This window comes from Rhinopithecus bieti, unplaced genomic scaffold, assembly GCF_001698545.2.
Source record: "Rhinopithecus bieti isolate Rb0 unplaced genomic scaffold, ASM169854v2 scaffold_19708, whole genome shotgun sequence".
NCBI classification, from domain to species: Eukaryota; Metazoa; Chordata; class Mammalia; order Primates; family Cercopithecidae; genus Rhinopithecus; species Rhinopithecus bieti.
In genome coordinates this window covers 4,950,546-4,974,948 of record NW_016810765.1, presented here as the reverse complement: position 1 = coordinate 4,974,948, position 24,403 = coordinate 4,950,546, and the positions used below count along the sequence as shown (strand labels likewise).

General features: G+C 38.1%; 1 protein-coding gene across 9 annotated transcripts in view; it reads right to left on the bottom strand.

The window, feature by feature from the left end:
- LOC108542653 (transducin-like enhancer protein 4) overlaps positions 1–24,403 on the bottom strand; it is a 159,590-nt gene that overhangs the window by 102,489 nt on the left and 32,698 nt on the right. For 6 of the 9 annotated variants that reach the window (XM_017892733.1, XM_017892740.1, XM_017892734.1 and 3 more), the window contains 2 exons: positions 17,666–17,728; positions 3,298–3,372 (listed from right to left, as the gene is read on the bottom strand). In XM_017892733.1, coding sequence (XP_017748222.1) covers positions 3,298–3,372; positions 17,666–17,728 — 138 coding nt within the window. The remainder of the gene's footprint in view (positions 1–3,297; positions 3,373–17,665; positions 17,729–24,403) is intronic. The other 3 variants (XM_017892737.1, XM_017892736.1, XM_017892739.1) reach the window with 2 other exon arrangements.

The following is a 24,403-nucleotide window of genomic DNA, read 5'->3' as shown; positions in this document are numbered from 1 at the left end:
ATATAGTGTAATGGATTTAAAAAGCATTTTAAGATAGTCAGATGACTCAATTTAATAATACAGGAAATGAAAACATCATTTCTAATTAGATCATATTACTGATTTAAAACTACAATTTGTGTGTTGTTCCAACAGTGTGATCTCGCAGAGATTCTAATTTAAAAACACAGTGGCTAGCAGGACACATGACAAAATCAAACTAGATCCATAACATTCCCCTAGCCCATCTGGGGGAACTTGGGGAAGGCCTGAAGGAAATGTGTAATACCACCAATTCAAAACAAAACACAAAATATCAATGATGGGAAACCAACACAGGAATTTTCCTGATTTTCTTCCTTATAAATAAAAGATAAATGATATTTAACTTATTTCAATCTATCAACAGTTTTAAACTGAACATGACCTGTGAAAGAAATCATTATAACTATGTTTCATTCCATTAAACACAACCAGCTTATTGTCAAGAGAACAGCCGCCTCTCCAGGTTTTGGGCTCACTTCAGCATTTTGCATTTAAACTGCATGGATCACTGGTTTGGCTCATTTACCAATGAAGGTAGAATAATATTGCAGAGTTAAAAAGGTGCTTCATCAGATTTCATTAAATCTGGGAACGTTTGCTCTTGTCTGGATGGTGTGCATACATATAAAATAGACACATATGCAGTGATAAATAAATGAGGGTCTGCAGCAGGGACTTAGACGGGTCTTTGCCTCTCATAGGAAAACTGTCATTCCTTCAGTGCAGAAAATCACTGCTGACTACATTCTAAAGACCAAGTAACAAAATCTAAAAACTGACCCCTAGTTGATTTTGGTAGCGGGTCAAAATACCACCATCTCACCCAGCCATCTATGCTCAAGGGACAGAGAACAGCAAGTGCCTTTAAAATACTACAACGTTACAACTCCAAAAACTACTGGATGCAAGCCACTACCATGGCTAAAAACACAGAGAGAACATCAGCAGCAAAAATTCGTCAAGTGAGTTTGTAACTGAGCTCTTTCCTTCTCACTTGGTTTGTGGCTCCCTAAAACTGTTGGGTTTGTTTTCCTATTTCTGCAATCTACTTTCCGGAATAGTCAGATTATGTGATTTCTGACTCCATTTTCTGCTCAGATACCAAGAGTTTGGAATGTTCATCAGATCCAACTATATCCAAGTATATGCTGCTTTGATAGCACGTAACGCTACTTTGACAGCATGTACTGTTGAGTTAGTTCTTTGAATAAGTTTTTAGGTCACAAAATTAAGTTAGCTTTCTTTTAATAATTAAATCCATATAAACACAGTATGTCAGTAACTTGGCTGCAGTCTAATACATCCTCATTTCCCCAAGAAAAGGCAATCTGCCATTCCATTCCAAATAAAGTATATAAAAGAATAAATACAAAACTATATTAAAATATTCTTGCTGTGAAGGGAACTTGTTATGATTTTATATCTTCCCTCATATTAAGCAACATCCAACACAAAAACAAAGCGTTTTTTATTTAGCTTAATCTCTCCACTGTACAGTCATTGAAATACTCAAAAAAAGGAAAAAAAATAATAACCCATTCTGTTTTCCTAGAAAAGGCTGCCAATCAGACATGAGGCTGGATGGCTATCTGTATTTGAGCCATTCATACAAACAGTAAACACTAAGCTAAAAATGACCCAGCAACCTCTCCTGTCAGGGATCACTCTGCACATTCTCTCCATGTTAAACAGTAGAGACAGTAGAGAAATGTAGGTTCTATCCCTTCTGAGCCCTGGAAGATTTGGTAACAAAAATATCCACAGTGAATACAACACCTGCACTTGTACACACACTTCAAGGGAGCACAGCTGGTTTATACATATATATACACACACACACACACACACACATATACACACATACACTTAACTTTAAAATTAAACCTTTCTCAGCTTTTTAAAATTTAATATACTGCTGTTTCCTGGAGTTTTTGGAAAGGAAAACCAATTGTGAACTGTATTCATCTCTACTATCCGTCCCTTCTCCTGCCCATCACAGAAAGTGTACAACAAACATTATTCATGATTCTACATGGCTTCTTCTGATTCAGCCTCTTCTTTCCAAGGGGCACTTTGGAGGAAATAAAGGTCACTCTTTTCCATTCATTACATCTGCTAATTTCTTCCCTTTTTTTTTTTTTTTTTGTCAGAGGGACACAAAATAGAGCTCCAAATAGCCCATTAAAAAACAAGCTACAATCAGACTATTGCGCCCTCAACATCAGCAGTGATCCCAGAGTTCTGATTTCCTTGTTAAAAGACAGAGGAATAATTGAAGCAATATCTTCACTTCAGATTGATTATCAGGCGACCCTTATCCACATCTTCACTCAGCAATTTGAATTTTAATGAAAGTAAATGAAATAATTAGCATTTCAAAGTATGTTTGATACACTGACAGAAAAAAAAAAAGACTTTTGTGTATAATCTATACACAAAAGAAAGTATTTGGGAGGGGACAGAAAGAGGAAAGTACAGTTGTAGTGTCTTCATTAGAATAACCCAAGAAACGGCCTGTACAATCTGCATAAATATAGAGGTGAATATTATGCTCTTTACAGCTATGATTTCTCGCCTTTATTATTATTTCTAAGTTTCAGCACATTATTTTATTGCCTGTTACATTAATCTGAGAAAAAAAAATATATATATATATATAAGCAGAGTTGAAGTGACTGCCCAAACCCATGAATTCCAGCACAATTTCTATGCAACATTAATGCCACTATTGCTAGGAAGGATTTTCTAAATGGGCCACTGATTTTTTTTAAAGCGTAGTTCATCGATTATTTCTACTTCAAAAGGACACTAACCCATAAGAGCCACTCATGACAGGGGAAGGAAGAGTAAGTAGAATGGGAGATGTGAAAATATACATCTCATTAAAAATGATAGTAAGATACTCTACATGTTTATTTGAGGAAAGATAGAAGAAACGAGGTCATTTTAACGTCATGGTAATCTATATCTCTTTTTTCTTGGCCTAGGTTAGCAACAGAAGCTGATTGCAAAGAAAAGAAATATGAAAAAGAGCTATCCAGTCTCCTTAGAGGAGAGTTTTCATGAACACATCAACTTAAATTGGTGAGAATGTGATCCAAAGTTTCTGAGGCAGCCATCAAATTTCACAGGAGATTGAAGGCAAAGTGCTTAATTTCATTTTGTAGTCATCTATTGCTTTTTGCCCCTTTGGCGGAACAAAATGTGAAAAGAGAGAGCGAGAGAGCTGATGACAAACACTAAGATCAGAGCTAAAATGGAAAGGCCACGTACCCCAATGATGGCGTTCAGTTCTGCCATGGTCACCTGCTTGGCCCGTTCCACAGCCTGCACCACTTGTTGCTGGTGCTATAAATGAAGATCAGAAACAGAATACAATTATTTGTTTTCTACTCAGTCAAGAACAGCTTTTCCTAACATGTCCTCTAACTTCAATTACATGCAAAACAGCATTTGGGGGATCTCCAGGTTTCCAATACAAGCCTGAGGTGATGGATGACTAGATGTCTATGGTATATCTGGGTCCACAAAGTTGAGGAGTCACTGGGCATCCAACTGCAGGTACCATCTCTGTGACCCCATGAAGAATGCTCCTTTACAACAGCTTAAATTTCACTTTAAAGTTATGGTACACGTTGACCACATATCTGCTATCAGTACTAACAAACAAAACACAACCCATCCCACTTGCTTTCTTTGTACCCACTCCTTTTTCTCTTTGCTGTCTACATTAAAATTTTTAAAAATTATTTCCTGGAAGCAATTATTTTTAAATTTTCTCCTGATATCGGTTAGCGTACACACCGGAAGGACATACAGAATGCAATATACATGTTTCTTCTGGAAATGTACAAATTGTTCGTGTTTTCACTCCTATCATGAAGGGCTGCATATTTAAAAGAGATCAAAAACGTAGAACTCAAGTTTAAGAACTTCAGGTATTTCTTTTAAATCCAACAGAAAAACTAAAGCCCACAAAAGTGTACGATACTTTTTTTTCTTCGAAAAACTAGGATGGACAGTGCAGGAAAATCCCTCCATCCATGATTCAGTTCCAGTGAGAATAAGTAAGAACTGATGTCAGTAATTTTGTAACAGAAAAGTAGCACAGAAAACTCTGTACAGGGGCACTCATATATATCTAGACACAGAAGTACTTACAAGAATTACCCCCTCCAAATATTATATAAATATTATTTCCCATTAAAACATTTGACCACTCTAGTATCTACAGTCAATTTTGGTTTAAAATCAGTCTTACTGGGTTTCTTTCAACTTGGTTTAGTGAATGAAGAACCAAAGGAACTGCGCTGTGAAACAAGTACTCCTGTATGCCTGAAGAGTCTTATTTTGGTTAATCTCAGTTGAGAAATTTAGCTAACTTTCTTCACTTATTTGAGGTGAGTATGAGCTCAACTACCACACTGCTTAATACATACAAAGAGCTATCAGTTCAGTGTGGAATTCTCCATGAACCACCTGGTCCCCCTTCCAAAACCCTCAAATATACAGTTACTGAGATTAACTAGGGTGACCATTATTTTCACCTCTGAGCTGTGTAAGGGGAATGGGGAGGCCAGGTGGAAAAGGAAACCACTTTAAATTATCTACAATGTGATGTCTTCACTCTTGGTTTCCTAATAGAAATGCATATTTTGTGTCTATGACTAATGGAAAGAAAAATGTCAAATAATAGACCATTGAATCTTAAGCTTTTAATAGACTGATTATTAAACTATATACTTTTATTTTTTTTTAATTGTAGGCGTTCCAGTTTCAAAGCAGGAGCTTAAGAAGCAATCCCAAAGTCTATTTATAGATATGTCCATTCCATTCCTTTACTCCTTATAAAATTTGCTACCATGTAAGAAAAAAATTTCTTTCTCTAAAGCAAGTAAAAATCTTCAGGGATTTTGAAAATATTAGAAGGAACAGAAGGGCACAGTCAATAAAATGGCCAGTAACTGTCATTTCAGGTTCCCCTAAAGCCAATCTGGCCACGTATGTATACTGAGCACTTACTATGTGCCAAACACAGAACTCATGTTCACATTTAAGACAATGTGATTCTCTAGGTGGTGAGAAATGGCAGTACTTGGAAAATAAACAAACAAAAAGTAGGATAGAAATGTTTATGGGATTTTCCACCTTTTACTTTCCTATACTCAATAATGATATTGGTTAGCAGAGACACCGGAAGGACATACAGCATGCAACATACATGTTTCTTCTGGAAATGTGCAAAGTGCTCATGTTTTAACTCCTATCATGAAGGGCTGCATATTTAAAAGAGATCAAAAACGTAGAGCTCAAGTTTAACTTCAGGTATTTCTTTTAAATCTTTGAAGATTTAAAAGATTTAAAAGAAACTTAAAACTTCAGAATTGAAACAAAGGACCACACTTAGTCACATCCAACACAGGTATCATTCATTCTACTCACGCATTCATTCATTCAACAAAAGTTTTAAAGCTCTTACTGTGCTATTTCTCCCTATTACTAATGAAATATTATCTGTAAGTATTCAAAGAATAGTTTCCATGAGACAGAGATATGGAAAATACATCTACTTAGTGCCATTCTACCATGAAGACTGTTCAACACTTGCTTCACGAACTAGATTCCAATTGCTAAAATGGGCAAAGATGCCTTAGGCAGCAGGGGATATCTTTCTGCACTGGCATTAAAATCAAGTGCATTTTTTGAGAAAACCGGAAACACACACCAGTGAGCCATAACTCTGACAGCCTAAAGAAACTCCTGCTATAAAGCTAAAATGACAATGGAAGTCATGATTCAGCTTCTCCTTTTTGACGGCAATGGCCATGGGCTGATACAGTATCTGAACTTTACCTGCAGCTCAGAATTCTACTTCCCTATTTCTGCTTACAACCCGTGAATCATTCACTGTTTAAGGACCTTTTGAATACAAGCTCCCTAAGGCAAACAATGCCTCCTCCCCTGTGTGCTCTGAAAGCACCAGAAACACCCTAATATATTAGCTCACTCAGCCACACCATGCAACATTACACTACAGCCTGAGGAAGCACCCACCAGGGAAGGTGAGAAAATTAAAACTCAAACAGGAAGAAGGGGCAAAAGATTACATACGAAAGAGAAAAATGAACACGGAAGGAAGCCCAAAGTACTCCTGTAAACTGTCCCAGGAGGCATTTTTTTTTTTTTTTTTCCATTTTTGGGTTTTAACAAATAAGCTCCCACTCAGAAAATATAGCAAGTTTTTCGCATCTTCTTAGAACTATGAGGGCTTTCCCATTATGTCTGCCTTGTCTTCCATTTTCCCTTCCCTCCCCAATCTGTCCTCTCTTCCCACTCCACCCACATCTCATTTCCTCTTCTACTTCCTGCTTGTTCCCTCTGCCACCAAGCCAGCACTAGCACCAGAGCGGCAGGTCCAGCCAATCTGCAGAGAGCAACAGTGTTGTCATTCTTACTGCGCTGGCTGCTCACTCAGATACAAGTATCCTGTTTGAATGTGCCACCAGTACCACCAAATGAAATGCCACTAAGAACGTATTAATAAGCCAAGGGTAAGAGAGGGGGCCTCTAACTGAGATTTTGAAGAGACAAAACAAATGCCCAATTATTTATTCTTTAAAATACTGTAATTTACAATTTAAAAAAAAATTCTAAAAACAAAACCCTTAGATTGTGGTGATGGTTATACGACTCTAAAGTTACTGAGAAGTATTGAACCATACACTTAAAATTAGTGAATTTTATGGTGTGTAAATTATACCTCAGTAAAAATAATTTAAAAAAAAAAACAGTGACTTAAGTAATACAAACATGGTTGCAGGGGAATGGGCCAGTAAAATGAAATTCTGTACATTAAATCACTTGCCTTACTTCCATCATCATAAAATTATTTTTGGCATTTGTTCAGAAAAAGTATTAATATTTTTTTCTATAAGAAACTAAAATAATACAAGCTCGTAAGTCCAACAAAGTCTGCTAAAAAACAGACCTTAACAAACCAGTAATATGTCTATAGTAGCTGTTTAATGCATATTTCTCAGAAGGTATTATGATGAGAACACCTGTCATGCCAATGTACAGCAACAGACGCAGTACTTCTAATAAAAAACAGTAACAAAAGGTTATAGCACACCTTAGAATTTTAAAAAAACATAAAACAAAAACGAAAGAACTCCCCTAAGGAATAAATGAAACAAAAAGACAAAATGTTGATTACTGTCGATGTTTAGTACGGGTACCTGTAGGTTCAGTATATTCTCCCTCTACCTTTAAAGTATGCTTCAAAATTTTATAAATTAAAATTTTTAAAAAACATTAAAAAAAAATAATTCCCGTATTGACTGGGGTAGTAAAGGAGTATAAGGGTAGAGATAGATACAAAATGAAATAAAATGAGCTAGGATTCTCATAATGAACATTAATTAAAGTATCCAACATGTGGAGAGGTGAAAGTAAGACCAATGGCCCTGCTTCTCACATGAACTCATATACAGAGCACATTCCTCCTTAGAGGAATACAGGACATAGAGAGAAGTTTTAGGAGGAAATGCCCAGCACACTTCCCAGGGCATCTGGGAAGCCTTTGTTTTTTTTTCATCCATTCATTCTAATATTTACTAAACACCTACTATGCACCAGACACTGTGGTAGGGAGATACTGTGGTTAGAGTAAGGAACAAGAACCACGGTCTTTGATCTCACAGAATTTAAACTCTATCAAGGAAAACAGTCAGTGAATTAATGCTCAAAAGGCTCTATAATTACAACTGGAGGATAATTTCCATAAGAAAATTACAGGATGCTATGCAATCATTTATCAGGGAAATATCTTAAACTAATCTTGGGGCTAGGGGAAGATTCCCTTAGGAAGCTGACCTGACAACTGAGACCTGAAGGATTTGCAGGAATTCTGTAGATGAAGAATGAGGAGAAAAGAATTCCAGGCAGAGGGAAGAGAACTGGGTAGGAGCCTTAGAGGAAGAGCAAGAATGTCTGTGTGGCTGCAAGAGGTACAGCAGGGAGGGGACACAGATGCAGACAAGCGGAGTAGAATTTCGTAGGGCCTTCTTGGGTATGACAAGACACAAGCAAGAACACTTTAAAGTAGAAAGGGTGTGCACACAAAGAAAAATAAAGGCAAATGGATGAAGACATGAGTGTAGCACGGGAATGCTTTAAAGAACCAGGTATTAGTGGGAAATGAATTCTGGCAAGACAGAGAGGCCAAAAAGGGCTTTGCATGACATGCAAAAAAGTTGGACTTTATCCTGGTAGGAAATGAGATGTTATTAAAAATTTTTAAGCAGCTGTGTGCTATCAGTTCTGCATTTGAGTAAGATGGATCTGGGAAAAGTAAAGAGGGTGGATGGCAGAGAGGTAAACCAGGTTGAAGGGTGAACAGTTAGAGGGCTGCAGTATTCTAGAAGGAAAGATACTTAGGCCCCAACTTGGATCAAATGCCCTTTTGGCTAATAGGAGCCATTAGCCACATGTACTTAAGAAGCCACTCATAGAAATTCAGAACTGGAAAAGGCCTTTAGAGATCATGAGACCCAGATACCACAGTACCGCAGGCACTATTAACAATCAACCAACCAACCAACAAAAGACTCTCCCTGTCTCCAAAAGCATGCAGATTTCTAAACGCTGTCTGGGCTGAGCGGATTGGGATGGTGGAACTACAGTACCAACCACAACCCAAAGGCCACTGATCCACTGAATGAATCTCCTCTGTCACACCCTAACCAGTTTCTCCTTGAGCACCTCCTGTGAAAGGGAATTCACTACCTCATGGACAAGCTTTTTCCATTTTGGGATAATGAGCCCTAATACTAAGTTGAAATCTACCCTGCCATAAATTCTTCCCCACTGGACCCAGTTTTGTCTCTAAATTCTCCTCCATTGACTGACACTCAAAGCATATGAAAATGGCATAATGCATGTTCTCAATTTTATCTCTTCCAGGTTAACCATCCTCAGGCCACTCAACAATTTCTCTGTGTCATGGGCTCTAGCCCACTCATCCATCCTTCTGGCTAGTCTCCTTGTAGTGCACAATGTGTCTAGAACACAATACTCCAGGTATGGCCAAGCAGATCAAATTCAAGTGAAAGTGTCATTCCATGTCTGCTAAGTCAGGCTAAAAAATCCCACTAAAAGCCTTTTTCAGCAACTCTATTAAATTTACTGGTACAAATCAACTTTAAATTTAACCCAATCTCCCCAAATCAGCCTTTCCTATACAGTATTCAAAGAAATGTTAATCTGATACAGTTTGCATATTTGTCCCAGTTCAAATCTCACACTGAATTGTAATTCCCAATGCTGGAGGTGGGGCCTGGCGGGAGATGTCTGGGTCATGGGGGTGAATCCCTCATGGCCTGATGTTGTCTTCACGATAGAGTGAGTTCTCACAAAATCTGGTCCTTAAAAAGTGTGACACCTCCCCTCTCAATCGCCCTCTCTCTTCTTTTCTGCTTTCACCATGTGATATGCCCTGCTCGCACTTCGCCTTCCACCATGAGTAAAAAAAGCTCCCTGAGTCTTCCCCAAAAGCCAAGTAACGTTGGTGCCATGCTTGTGCAGCCTACAGAACCATGAGCCAATAAAGCCTTTTCTTTATAAATTACCCAGTCTCAGATATTTCTTTATAGCAATGCAAGAACAGCCTAACGCAGTCACACAAGAAATTAGGTATTACTTTAGATATTCCTTAAACACATACATACACATACACGAACACAGGTTTAATTTGGCATATACCTGTAGGTTGGTAAACTGCAGGTAATCTCAGCACCACAAAGCTTAGAGAGGGTAAATATGTATACCTGGCTTCCCAAACAATTTTAGCTGTGGAACATGGGATTAAAACTCTCAGGAGCACACTACTGACTGCCTACCTGGCCTTGCCTTCTCCACTGTCTCTCACATGGGGACAGGGCATTCTTCACAGATAGGTGAGCTCTACAAATTCACTGCTGTCCAACAGAACTTTGGGCAATGTTGGAAATGTTCTGTATCTGTGCTCATAATATGACAGCCACTAGCCACATATGGGAGAATACTGAGCACTTGAGATGTAGCTAGAGTAACTAAGAAACTGAACTTTTAATTTTATTCAGCTTTTCAAAGCTACTACTGTATTGCACAATGCAGCTCTACTCAAGGTACCTTCAAACTTAGCTCCACTAATAATAATCTAATCACTACCTAACTAAAAGTCAAATAAATGAGTCAGTTCTCAAACACTCATTAATTTGTTGAGATATACAAATAAAGGTTGTTATAGCTGCCTTTGGATAAAGCCCCACATTTAAACCACAGGAAAGAAAGTTCTACCTCCTGAGAATCATCATTCACTTCCTGAGGTCAAACAGGCCATGATGCCACCAGATGAATTTCACCAAGCAGCCAATTGTCACTAAAACACATGGTCAGGTACAGCAAGCCAATCAGTCAACCACGGAACGTGGGACAGAATTACGCTCTCTGATGACCCATTCAGTATTATGAGAAAAATATGTATTTTAAATGAAAAGTTACCCATGCCCACAACCTAATGTGAAAGTTAGAAAACTGGACCAAATCCCCAGAAGCCCCAATCCGTGTCTATTATTCATTTTAGGACATTCTTCCGATATACGGCACTGTCCCAAGATATCACCAAGACGGACAAAATGACTCCGACCGGGAAGCAGACGTACCCTGTGCAGGCTGCTGGCACTTATGCGAGCACTCTCTAAAGATGGTCTTAGGGGTGGTACTGCATGCTTGCCAGGGGATCTCTGCAATGTTAACCATGCTCTCCTATATCAAACCTGGTATCACAAGTCATTGATTCCTTACAAAGTTAACAAGCACTAAGACAAGTTAACCTGGCACGATTGTAAGGTGATAACACTGCCACCAGTGCATATAACCACTGCATTTTCTTCATTTCCTCCTGAAGACACAATATGAAAGTGACTGATCACATTTTTCAACTTTCATTTCACAATTATTCTATACACGCAAAATGTGGCTCCAAGTAATTCAGTACCATATTAACCCAGGTGCCCAAGTAAACAGCATCTGAGATATACCCATATATCATAATGTAGTAGAAGGGGTTTGTTTTCCATCAAATTACATGGACCAAATTTATGGCATGTCCAAAACAGGAGTTTATGTATTGTTTGATATGACTAGCTTTTCCAGCCTATTGGACTTGTAATTCAAACTCATACTATCACTATTATGTAACTGACTATTATTTTCTGCCATATAAATGCAATGGAGAGTGCCCAAATGCTACTTGGTACTATGTGTTAGAAAAACTAACAGGGTAATACAAACCAAGTTTTAAGTTAAAATTAAACTCGCACCAGAAAGCATTCAGGTTGGTACGGAAGTTCCCTTTTCCCTAGGTAAACATAAGCATAAAATGGAAGGTTTCCATTTTAGGTCCTAATTTCCCTTTTATATTCTAAATATTCTAATGATCAGAGAACTATTGTTAAATATTATAAAAAGAATAATGTCTTCTTTATTTCATTTGTTAAACCAATATTTTCTTACAATAACTGATGCAAGGGAAAAACAACTCTGTCCACGTGCAAACACAGGCCCCAGGTGTGCTCCTCATCATCTCTGTGAGGACTGGGCTGCAGGGCTCCTCCACCAGCATCTAAGCAGCTTGGCTTCTGTTTCAACTCAAAAAACCACCACCACCACCGAAAAAACAGTCATGGAGTTACAGGAGTGCAGAAGGAGGAAAATGTCCATCCTCCTTGGCACCCAATGACTAGAAACAAGTCTGCTAATAACAAGGTTAAAAATGAATGCCATTTCTCTAAAGGTAACACAATGACTACGAGTTTAATAAATGAGAACAAGGAAGTCACTAGTCATAAGAAACTCAAATATAGACAGCCCACAGAGGCCATACCGTTCATGTAGGTTCTTTTCCATCCCCTGTGAACGTATGAATGTATGATGGGTGACTCTTCTCCAACATTTGAATGGTAAGTAAGAAACTTCTATAACAAGAACTATGCATTATTTTATATCTTATATAACTGAAAAACATGAGATGTGCTAATTACATAGTCAAAGCTAGAGTTTGTTATGTAAAGATAAACCGTTAACAGTGACAATAATAATAGCCCCAATTTTTATTTTGTGCATATTATTATGTCTGGAAGCAAGTGACAGTTGTCCCCCAATATCCCTTCTCTTACACTGGTATAAGTTTTAGGGGGGCATAATGGTCACTCAGCTAAGACTACATTTCCCTATCTCCCTTACAACTATTTGTGGGCAGGTAACTAAGTGCTGGCCACTGCAAAGAGGGCAACCTTAAAAGGATATAACTTGCCCATTCCTTTCTCTTTCCTGCTGGCTGATGCTACGGCAAGACACAATGGTGCTAGGATGATGAACGCTAACATAAAAGGAACCAAATTCACAATATCGTGGAGTCACCAAATTAGCTGCAGATGGCTTTGCTGCCAACTGTTACTATTACATGAGAGAGAAACAAGCTTTTTTTTTTCTTGAAAAAACCACTGTTCCTTTGATCTCTGTTAAAGCAGCCAAACACTCAGTGAGGTCCTTTTACACTATCACGAATCCTCATATAACAATCCTACAGTACAGGTATCCCATTATACTGAGAAGCAAACTGCAGCCCAGAAAAGCTAAGTATTTTGCTCAACATTGTAAAGAAAGCAAGTGGCTGAGCCAAGATTTAGTCCTGGGTCTGGCTGACCTCCAGCTTTTATCACATTGCCTCTTGCCTAACATGGCTCTTCCAATGAATGTGCTCCTTGTTACTGAAGCAACAAGTTTCTGAAAAATACAACCGTACCCTGGAGAATGATTTTCAACTATAACATAATAAACTTTTCACCTACTGACCTACTGCTTTTCAAGGGTTTGAGGTTCTCAAAGATCTTAAGAACACCTTGTGGATCGCTGTGAAACATACACTATCCTAAAAGTGATCCTTACAGGGAAACAAGAGTGCAGAAAACATCACTATCCTCCAACAGGTCCTCAACTAAGTGCACCATATTTCCTGCTTAATCTAATATGTTAAGACAAACACCTACTGGTTTACCAAAAAAATAAAATATTCCTTTCCTCCTGAAAGACAATCTGTGTGGAGCTAAATGTCCATTGTTGGAAGCAGCTACTGGAACTGCAAGGCCTAGCTAACTCCACAGGAAGACTGCCAGCCAGCTTGTTTTGAAATATTACCTTGAACTCTTCCCAGTTTTTACTAAGTCATTCCTTTCCAAATGTCTAAGGACCCAAAATAACCTGAAATAGAATCTATTTCCCTGGAAGTAAAATAGGAAAAGAGTGGGTGGGGAAAGGGGATTCCCTATGCCAAATCTGTTACATTTTGATACATACAATACACATTGTAAAGGTGGGCTGACTCTCCTTATTCTATAGGAATACTAAGGCTTAGAGAGATCAACTTTGCAATGCAAAGCTAGTGAAGAGGGAGACCTAGCCCAATTCCAAATTGGCAGAAATGCTGTCCCTTACTGCCAGGGTGTAACAGTGATGCAGAGTTTTCAGTCCACCTTAGACTCTCTACATAGATATGTTCCTGGAATTGGGGGGTGGAGGAGGAGCTGTAACTGGGACACTGGAAGCAATACAATATTTATTGGCAATCCTCAGTTTTACTAAGGACCCAGTGAGGCCTAACGGTCTATAAGCTATATCTGAAAATTGCCAATGGAAACAAACAAAAACACAGAGTTTTAGCTAGTTCAGGGCCCTGGATTCACTTTTAATTTTCACTTTTTCTTCTATAAGGGCATTAGAGAGGAAGATAATTCACATTCTTCCCAAATGCAATGATTAGAAAAGGGAGGGAGGGTTGGTTCTAGGTCCTCCCAAGAGAAAACAGAGCTCCACTGCTGCTACTGTAGTTAATACTACCAGTCAATGGCAGTAGGTGATTACTATGTGCTAAGCTACCCGGGTATAATCCCAAGTAATCTTCACAGACACTGGATGTGTTTCACGCTATGATTAACTTCATCATACAGATGAGGAAACTGAGGCTTAGAGAGGCAAATCACTTGCTAAAGGTCACCCAGCTTAGCCCGGTTAGAGTAAACCACACGATTTGTAATAGGGAGGCCAGGACCCAGATCCAACTGTCATCATCCTGGCATCTCTTGTTTATGGAACTGCCAACTCAGAGTTGATATTTATAGTTCTTCCCCCGCAAATGAGACCGAAATAGGGAAAGGAAAGAGCTTCCCATTTACCACCTTGAGATTGCTTTTTGAAGAAGAAATTTGAGGCTTATCCATTCCTAAAAGCTGAAAAGTGAAGTGAGAGAAAAGAACAGCATGGGACAGATGAGGGTTCACAAGGTTTTTCTAAATTCTGATACTGAGAATCTTGTGAAGTTCTGTGAACTCCAAGTGATGGGTACTCACTTTTCCTGACAGGAGCTGGCAATATCTTTGTCAAATGCTTGTACTTCTAGAAGTAGTTGTACGTGAGTGCAACAGCACATCATTAAAGAATATATTGGCTCTAATATTTTTAAATGTTTTAGTAAACTCTAATAGGAAAATATTTTCTGTAATTTTATATACAGACACTTCAAGTAGTTCTGAACTACAATTATACAACTCATTTCTAAAAGGAAAAGTCTTGAAGTTAAAGCTAAATTTATTTAATAGTTATCATTCAGTACTATATAATTTTTTTAAGTTTAAAAAAATGTGCTAAACCAGATGCAAGCAATATTAAGCAGGTATATTAATCAACACATGGGGCTAAATTAAAAGAAACTTCATCTAACAGTATGTAAATATACCCCTTGTTCCCGTCAAACTCCAAAAAGCCTGACTTCAGATGTTCACAATTGCTCCAGCCACTGTTCAGTTAGCTTGTGCACTACTCTTCAGGAATTGTTTTGCTTTTTTCTAAATATGATCATTTAATTTTTAAATAAAAACATTTTAAAATAAAGTCTAATGCAGCAGCTGCCGTTTTGGCAGCGAGACTGTCACACAGAGAGCCGGCGTTAAAAGATCAGATTAAGAGCCTTCAGTCCTGGCACAGAGTGATGCTCACAGCCATGCAAGAGTGATTTTCCATGCCTCTGAAGAGACAGGAAATAGAATTCATCTTCCTCTAATAACCTGCTCCTCCCCTCCCTCCAGATTATGGTCCATCTGGCTTCAGGGCAGAAGCAAAGAGTCCAATGCTCACAGAATGCACAGAAGAAGAAACAAGGTGGACGATGTTCAGACAAAAAAAATCAGAGATGCCTGATTTGAAGGAAACAAACATGTTTGTGCTCACACAATAAAAGATATACACATACCTTAGGAAACTAGAAAAAGATGAGCAAATTAAATCTAAAGTAAGCAAAAGAAAATATATACACAGAACTGGCATTTAGAAAATCATAGCATAGATCAAGGGTGTCCAATCTTTTGGATTCCCTGGGCCCCACTGGAAGAAGAAATCACATACATATCCCATTTTATGTGGGCTACACATAAAGTACACCAACAATAACTGATGAGCTTAAAAAAAAATTGCAAGGAAAAATCTCATAATGTTTTCAGAAAGTTTACAAATTTGTGTTGGGCCACGTTCAAAGCTATCCTGGGCCACATGTGGCCCACAGGCCCTGGGATTGGACAAGCTTGGCATAAATCATTATACATGAGTCAAGGATTTCAACCAAGAAATGTCAAAGTATTTGGGAAATAAATAGTTCAGTGGTATGACAACAGTTAAGTATGACACCTTTCTTCCCAGACTAGAGCAAATGAGTTGTAGTATCTCCCCATGGCTTTCATCTACAGGTATAACTCCCTGAGACAATTAATTTCAGTCCAGTCTTGCTCAGCACCACTACCATTATACATTCTGTTCCCACTGGGCCTGCTCACACAAACAACATAATTCATCTGGGAAAACAACTCATTGGCAAATCAGCTTCATCGACATCCCTAAGACAACCTTCCACTTCTGAACACAACCCACAGATCCTGCAGAAATGTGATGAGACCAAAGCCGTACCCGTGATCATACTCAGGGGTCTGTGCCTACAGAGGCCCAAAGTCTAATACCACCCCAGCGATTATTCGCCCTTTTCCCTGTCACCTTAGAACATGACACCCTAGCCTGGTTACAGATCTGTGGGTCACACATTCTTCCCATTCTCCATCCCCATAAAGCAGAGCTGCTTAAAGTAAAAAATACACACTAGTCTGGATCAGGCAGAGGGCAGTCAGGCTTCCAAAAGAAATGCAAATGCACCCCTTGACTCTCATTCACCAAGCCATCTAATCTAGTCATAAGCAAATCTGAAGTAAAAATAGGCAAATGGGGATATGACTGGTGGTAGGTTTTGTGGTCACAGCTAAAGGAGGAAAAAAGACAACATATCCTTTGTTTATCAAGACCCAAAAGAGCATGTGAATTCAGAGTGTCAACAAGACTTGTGAATAGGAGTGCCACTCTCCAGTATATACCCATGAAAGGTACCCATAGTTACTCAAGTCTAACCCAGTTCAGAACGAAGAAAAAAATCATATATAGCAACCTGCATATCTGTAATACACATGCATGCTCAAATACTGGCCACACAACATCGGCACAGGCCCGCTGGCAGGCAGGTGAATGAACCTCTCTCATGAAAAGCAGTGACACAACACTTACAGAACAACTGAAAGGTAGGAAGAAAAGCGCCTCTGTGCCTTCTCAGTCCAAGGTACAAAGTATTGCGGCAAAGACATGCAGATATTTCATTAGCTCCTTCCTTCTTAAAGTGGATCTTACCTGAGCAAATGAAGGCATTCAGTAATCCAGAAGCAAAAAAGTATCTTTTTCCAGTATTCTCACTTCAACTTTATAACTACCAAAAGCAAGCAGGGAGAGAAAAAAAAGCCACAAGGAAGCCAACAAGCACTAGAAATGCATCACTTTATTTCAACCTGTGCCTGTTTGCTGACAGCATGCATTTTCCCCAGAGGTGAGCAAGAGAACTAGTGAGCCACATGCCGGGCCTTAGCAATGTGCTAAGCCTACCATCACCAAAGCCTACTTTTGAGAAAAGTGGCACTCAGAGAAACGAGTTCATTGAGTTCATCTTGCAGATCTTTTCCCAAAAGCACAATAATATAAAGACTTAAGCAGGTAACAAGAAGTAAATGTTTAAAAGTAGCTAGCCAAAAGCTTCATTAGTTTGTTTACTACATAAAGTCTTTCCATTTGATATGTTTTCTGCCAATTCTTAATGCCCAATGACAATAGTACAGAGTAAGCTCCTGTTTTCCTGGCAATTTTTCAGTCTACCCTATTAGGTACCATTATGACAAACAAGCATAATTCTGAGCAACACTACAAAGATGGCAAAATATTTTAATGACTGAATTTTGCTTAGCCCAACTAGAAAATATTCCATCATATAAACACATTTAAATCATATTCCACAGAAAGTTATTAAGGTATACAAGTTGGAGTGAGAACACTGTTTCTTAGAAATGAAAATAAAATACAAACACCAAGAGACTGGCAAGGCCAGAGAGTCAGTTCTACAATCCCTTTTCTGCAAAACCACTAAAATGGCAACTTCTAGTCCAGTGCCTAAAATCAACTACCTTACCTCTTGGGACAGGAAAGGAATGACTTGTGCACAGATAGCATTCAGCCTCTTGACAATCTCTGCCTGCAAAAAATAAGGGAAAGGAAAGCAATAAAGAGAACAGTCAGCTGGTTACAGATTCCCGAAATATTAACAGGATGATATTAAAACATACTTTATAATTTGGCTGGCATATTTCCTAAGGAAGAGGAAAACCATCTCATCAGCAAGCCCATTAAAAGGAAGCAATGACAACAGTGCCACATTAACAGCACAATTTATTAACCAGCATTCATCTTAACAAGTTAACCTTCAAGCATCAGGGCAATATAAAATGGAATTTAATTTCCATGACTGGAAATCAGTTTTCAACAGCCTTCACCAGGACCCTCGCTCATACTAACATTTTTCATAAAACCTGCAGTCTTCTAAGTCTTAAGAATTTAGATAAGTAGAGATCCATTCTTTCCTACATCTCAACTCCTTCAATTAGCAACTCACTGGATTTCTATACTTGTGGCCTTTGCTTTAAAAACACTGGTGCTGTGATTTTAAACTCAAGATCCTGAACTTCTGAAACAGGAGCACCCAACCAACCCAAAAAAGTTGGTTAATTCAGATTCTTATAAATTCTTGGAGAATGAGATGTTTTCTTCAACCATAAAAATTTCCAAATGTGTCCTACCAGGGTTTTCAGTATACAGTGGTTGAGATATGCTAAAATCTTATTACACTTAGCAGAAAGCAATCTGTATGTATCTGGAAACTATCCTTGGGAACTTTTTTTTTTTTTCCTGTGGATATGCAAAAGTCCCAACAATGTCAGAGAACAGTCTATTCTCTAATAATTTTTGGAAGTACAGACATCTTAAACCAATAAGATGCTACAGTAAGTTAAGAAAACAAACAAACAAAAAAAACCACTACATGTTTTCTTTAAAAGTTACCCACAGCTTTACCAATGTTTATCTTAATTTGTATTTTCAGACGGTGCTTTGTATATTTTGTGATGTATAAACATAGTTTTTTTAATACACATACATACAAAATAGTTTATATTTTAATGATGGAATGGAGGAAAGACAGCTAAGAAGAACTGAAAGACAGAAAATGTAAAGCAATTACTATCCCTAAGACATTCTTAAATTCCATCCAGGGTCAGTTCCTCATTTTATGAGAGGCCCAAAATGCCTTTTCTTGCCAAGTCATTACCAGAATGACAGTGACACTCTACTTGTGCAATCTAGGCTTCCTTCTTTCATCAGCAACCCTTCTAACTGTGTAGCTATGCAATCTTTTAAATGCCAGCACCTTAAAAACTTTGCCAGCCAAAAGAAAACACAAATTCACCATGAAGTTTCAAACCTAAGCTTTCCATTCCAGCCTGCATTCCTAACAAGATGGACAAAAACCCAGCACCAATAAGCGGCAGTGAATAAGGACCCAACTGTGCTGACCTGATTTAATTTACTGCACTGGCCCCATGGAGCATTTAGCCATCCTTTAAGCATGCTTAAGCCACCATGAAGAGCTGCAATGGGAATCACCAAACCACTCTCCACCTGGACGAACATACCACAGTGGTTATGGGGTGAAATTCCAGGGTGAGCTAAGAAAATAAAGTAGCATTCGCCAGGCTGAAAGTACTGCGTCTCAAAGACATTTGGTTGTTAAGCTTTTTGCAGGGAGAGGTGGACGGGGAGAGAATAAAAGATAATGAGACACTTTGGGGCAGACCAAACTGATGATTCTAATGCTTAGAACCATCTGCCAAGCATATTTTCTTCATTATGTTGTTTACATAAATAAAATAGTCCCTTGCTAGGAGGGCTGAAAAATGTGTGGGCACATAAGAAAACTGAGTTCTTTAGTTTGCCTACATAATCTAGACAATAAAAACTACTCTAAGGAAACTTATTCATCTGGTGAAATAAAATTTTGGACCTAGGCTGTATTAAGTCTGAGCAACTTTAAAAAAAAAAAAAATTCTACATTTTCTTAAAATAAATGTAAAAGGAGAAGAGTCTTTTTACTCAATCACGTAAGTTAACACACACACAACAGAAACGGGAGGGTAGAAATGCTCCAGACTTTCGTTAAAGGTCTCCTTTTGTTTAAAAGACTTCTTAATTTCTTTAAGTTGTCATGCCAATGGATTTTCATGGTCAGGCTAATTGGCAGTTGGGGGGTGGGATGTGTGTGTGATTTCATAAAATTAAGCAGGTCATTCTTCACTTTGAAAGCTAAAGTTGCCTCGGAAACACTGCTGCTCCCATGGTCATCTAATTTTACCTCTTTTGTCCCATAGGACCCAGCTTTAGGGAGGCATCATTTATTTACAGGCCTTTCCACTGGGCTTCAGCGATCAACCAATAACACTGTGGACACACACTTCTAATGGCCTATGTTTTGAAACTGAGTCTAATATAATGGCGTGGGGCCCAAACTCCTTTTCCAGCACAGCCATTAAAGGATGTAGGTTATTGCTGTTGTCACCATTGATATTTGTCATTGTAATGTAATTAGGGCCCTAAAATGATGCATTACAGCCCTTGGCACAGCTTCTATTAAAATCTTTTCTTCTGCTCACTGAACTGCGACCTGCTTTCTGATGAATAACAGACAGACAGCTTTAGGGTAAGGAGCAGATTCATCAAAGAAGTATTTTTCAGCTTTGGGGAAAGAAAGAAAAAAAGGCAACCTAGGAGGAAAAGCAATAGGGGAGGAAAAGCCACAACACACATTTGAATTTCATCTGACCACTTGAAATTCTGATTGCATCTGATGAAACTTGCTTAGACAATATATTCCCAGTATTTGAATCACATGGTTAATCAGGGCTCTAATCTGCTATCCATCAGGCTACGCCAGTACTGTTAGCTTCCAATCAAATTTATAGGTGATGTGGGTCATGCATCCCTGAGCCAGTACATTCACAGATAGCCCATTTAAACAGGCAGGGATTCTGAAATATTGCTGTTAGGGTTACTAGACATTATAATGGTATTTGATGCTTTATGGAGACTGCTAAACTATTGCCTTTAGATGCCCATGATATTCCAAAATAGCATTAATAGCCCCAATAAAAGGACAATTGTTCATGTCAAAATGTTAACAAAAAGATCGTACAGGCAGTCACACTTTGTCAAACACATTAACAATTTTTGACAATTCCATTATATCTTCCCTATCAAGATATTCACTTAAAAACCAATAAAGGTTGCAGATGTATTTTCCTGCCCTCAACTCACTACCATTCTATTTCCTTTCTCTCAAAATTTCCCACCTTTACACCATTCTCCAACAACAACAACAACAAAAATCAATAAGAGTGATCACCATCCCTGCTAAAGAAAACCTTGGTTTGTGTAAACTATCTCAGAAAAACGTAATGACAAAAAAGGCATTCTATGAAAATCCCTTGGCTACGCACTCAACACCTGACACGTGAATGTCAACAGGCTAACTCTACAGTACTGATAGACAAGTGGCCTAGGAGCATGACCAGGTAGTCACAAAACAGGAAAACACAGAAAAGAGTATTTTATCCTTTATTTCTTCATACTCCAACACTCAAAAATCACTGGAAAATGTATCAACTATCTTACATCAAGGGAAAGTGATGTCATGCATTGAAAAGAAAGCTGTAACTCAATCACTAGGTTAAAAAGTAACAAATACTAAAGCACACAATACCAAATACATATTTCCCTTATCATGTAACAAATTTTACTAATCATTTAAGAGACAAAAACTTAGTTGACCCTATTCTTGAATTTAACTACATTCCCTGAAATAGACCTGATATAATAATCTGATTTTATTTGGATCATTTCAGCCTATATGATTTCCTTAAAAGACACAAATCTTATTTTAAAAACATAATAAACTTGGGTGAAAGTACCAATAGCTTTATTTCAGTAATCAAAGGGATATATCAAAAGCAATTGTTGATTTTAAAAATTGTTTCATGGGTTTGTCTCTCATCAAAATAGGAACAACATTACTACATATGTATTGCTGAAATAAAATAGAATAACAAAGCGTTATTAGGAAACCACTTCAGCAGCTAACTTAAAGCAATTACAGTTTTAGGAAACATTCCTGAAGAAAAACATTTTACCATTAGTTTTCAACACAGCAGTTTCTTGCCAAAATTTTTTAAAAGATGAATCCATTTATTTTATTAAATGTTTATCAAGAACATACGTTCATCCACTTTTATATCAACATTTTAAAAGGTGACAAAGTAGTCCCAATTACCCTAACTGAAATACTTTTGAAATAAACACAAATAAATCTTGCAACCTGATCACTTCACTTCACCACTAGAGAACAAAGACTGCAATTCTTTAAAATTTCAATCGGAAAATATCTTGATTTGTTCCAAAGTTTCTAAAGAAACTGTACAACTTCTGAAACTGATCTTGCCTGACCCTAGATTAAAAAGTCAGAGGACTAATGAGAAATTCTTTCTAACTTAAAATCCAGACTAAACGTAAGGAAAAATGTTCAAGTAGTACTATTGCTCTAAACTGACAACTCCATTTTACTTCATCAAAATCAGTTTTACAAAAGTGTTAATAACATGTAACACATAAAACTAATCTTAGCTATTAACTCCTATTCAATATAGTGTTGGAAGTTCTGGCCAGGGCAATCAGGCAAGAGAAAGAAATGAAGGGTATTCAATTAGGAAAAGAGGAAGTCAAATTGTCTCTGTTTGCAGATGATATGATTGTATATTTAGAAAACCCCATCGTCTCAGCCCAAAATCTCCTTAAGCTAATAAGCAACTTCAGCAAAGTCTCAGGATATAAAACCAGTGTGCAAAAATCACAAGCATTCCTATACACCAATAATAGAGAGCCAAATCATGAGTGAATTCCTATTCACAATTACTACAAAGAGAATAAAACACCTAGGAATCCAACTTACAAGGGATGTGAAGGACCTCTTCAAGGAGAACTACAAACCACTGCTCAACAAAATAAAAGAGGACACAAATAAATTGAAGAACATTCCATGTTCATGGATGGGAAGAATCACTATCGTGAAAATGGCCATACTGCCCAAGGAAATTTATAGATTCAATGCCATCCCCATCAAGCTACCAATGACTTTCTTCACAGAATTGGAAAAAACTACTTTAAAGTTCATATGGAACCAAAAAAGAGCCCACATTGCCAAGACAATCCTAAGCAAAAAGAATAAAACTGCAGGTACCACACTACCTGATTTCAAACTATACTACAAGGCTACAGTAACCAAAACAGCATGATACTGGTACCAAAACAGATATATAGACCAATGGAACAGAACAGAGCCCTCAGAAATAACACCACACATCTACAACCATCTGATCTTTGAGAAATCTGACAAAAACAAGCAATGGGAAAGGGATTCCCCATTTAATAAATGGTGCTGGGAAAACTGGCTAGCGATATGTAGAAAGCTGAAACTGGATCCTTTCCTTACACTGCATACAAAAATTAACTCTAGATGGACGAAAGACTTAAATGTAAAACCTAACACCATAAAAACCCCAGAAGAAAATCGAGGCAATACCATTCAGAACATAGGCATGGGCAAAGACTTCATGACTAAAATACCAGAAGCAATAGCAACAAAAGCCAAAATAGACAAATGGGATCTAATTAAACTAAAGAGCTTCTAGAAACCAAAAGAAACTATAATCAGAGTGAACAGGCAACCTACAGAATGGGAGAAAATATTTGCAATCTACCCATCTGACAATGGGCTAATATCCAGAATCTACAAAGAACTTAAACAAATTTACAAGAAAAAAACAACCCCATCTAAAAGTGGGCAAAGGATATGAACAGACACTTCTCAAAAGAAGATATTTATGCAGCCAGCAGACATATGAAAAAATGCTCATCATCACTGGTCATCAGAGAAATGCAAATCAAAACCACAGTGAGATACCATCTCACGCCAGTTAGAATGGGGATCATCAAAAACTCAGGAAACAACAGATGCTGGAGACGATGTGAAGAAATAGGAAGGCTTTTACACTGTTGGTGAGAGTGTAAATTAGTTCAACCATCATGGGAGCCAGTGTGGCAATTCCTCAAGAATCTAGAATCAGCAATACCATTTGACCCAGTGATCCCATTATTGGACACATGCACACGTATGTCTGTTGAGGCACTATTCACAAAAGCAGAGACTTGGAACCAACCCAAATGTCCATCAGTGATAGACTGGATTAAGAAAATGTGGCATATATATACCATGGAATACTATGCAGCCGTAAAAAAGGACAAGTTCATGTTCTTTGCAGAGACATGGATGAAACTGGAAACCATCATTCTAAGCAAACTATCACAAGGACAGAAAACCAAACACTGCATATTCTCACTCATAGGTGGAAGTTGAACAACGAGAACACATGGGCATGGGGTGGTGGGGGGAACATTACACACCAGGGCCTGTTGGGGAGTGGGGGGCTGGGGGAGGGATAGCATTAAGAGACATACCTAATGTAAATGACGATTTGATGATTGCCGCAAACCAACATGGCACATGTATACATATGTAATAAGACTGCACGTTGTGCACATGTACCCTAGAAATTAAACTATAGCCAGGCGCGGTGGCTCACGCCTGTAATCCCAGCACTTTGGGAGGCCGAGGCGGGCGGATCACGAGGTCAGGAGATCGAGACCATCCTGGCTAACACTGGGAAACCCGTCTCTACTAAAAATACAAAAAATTAGCCGGGCATGCTGTAGT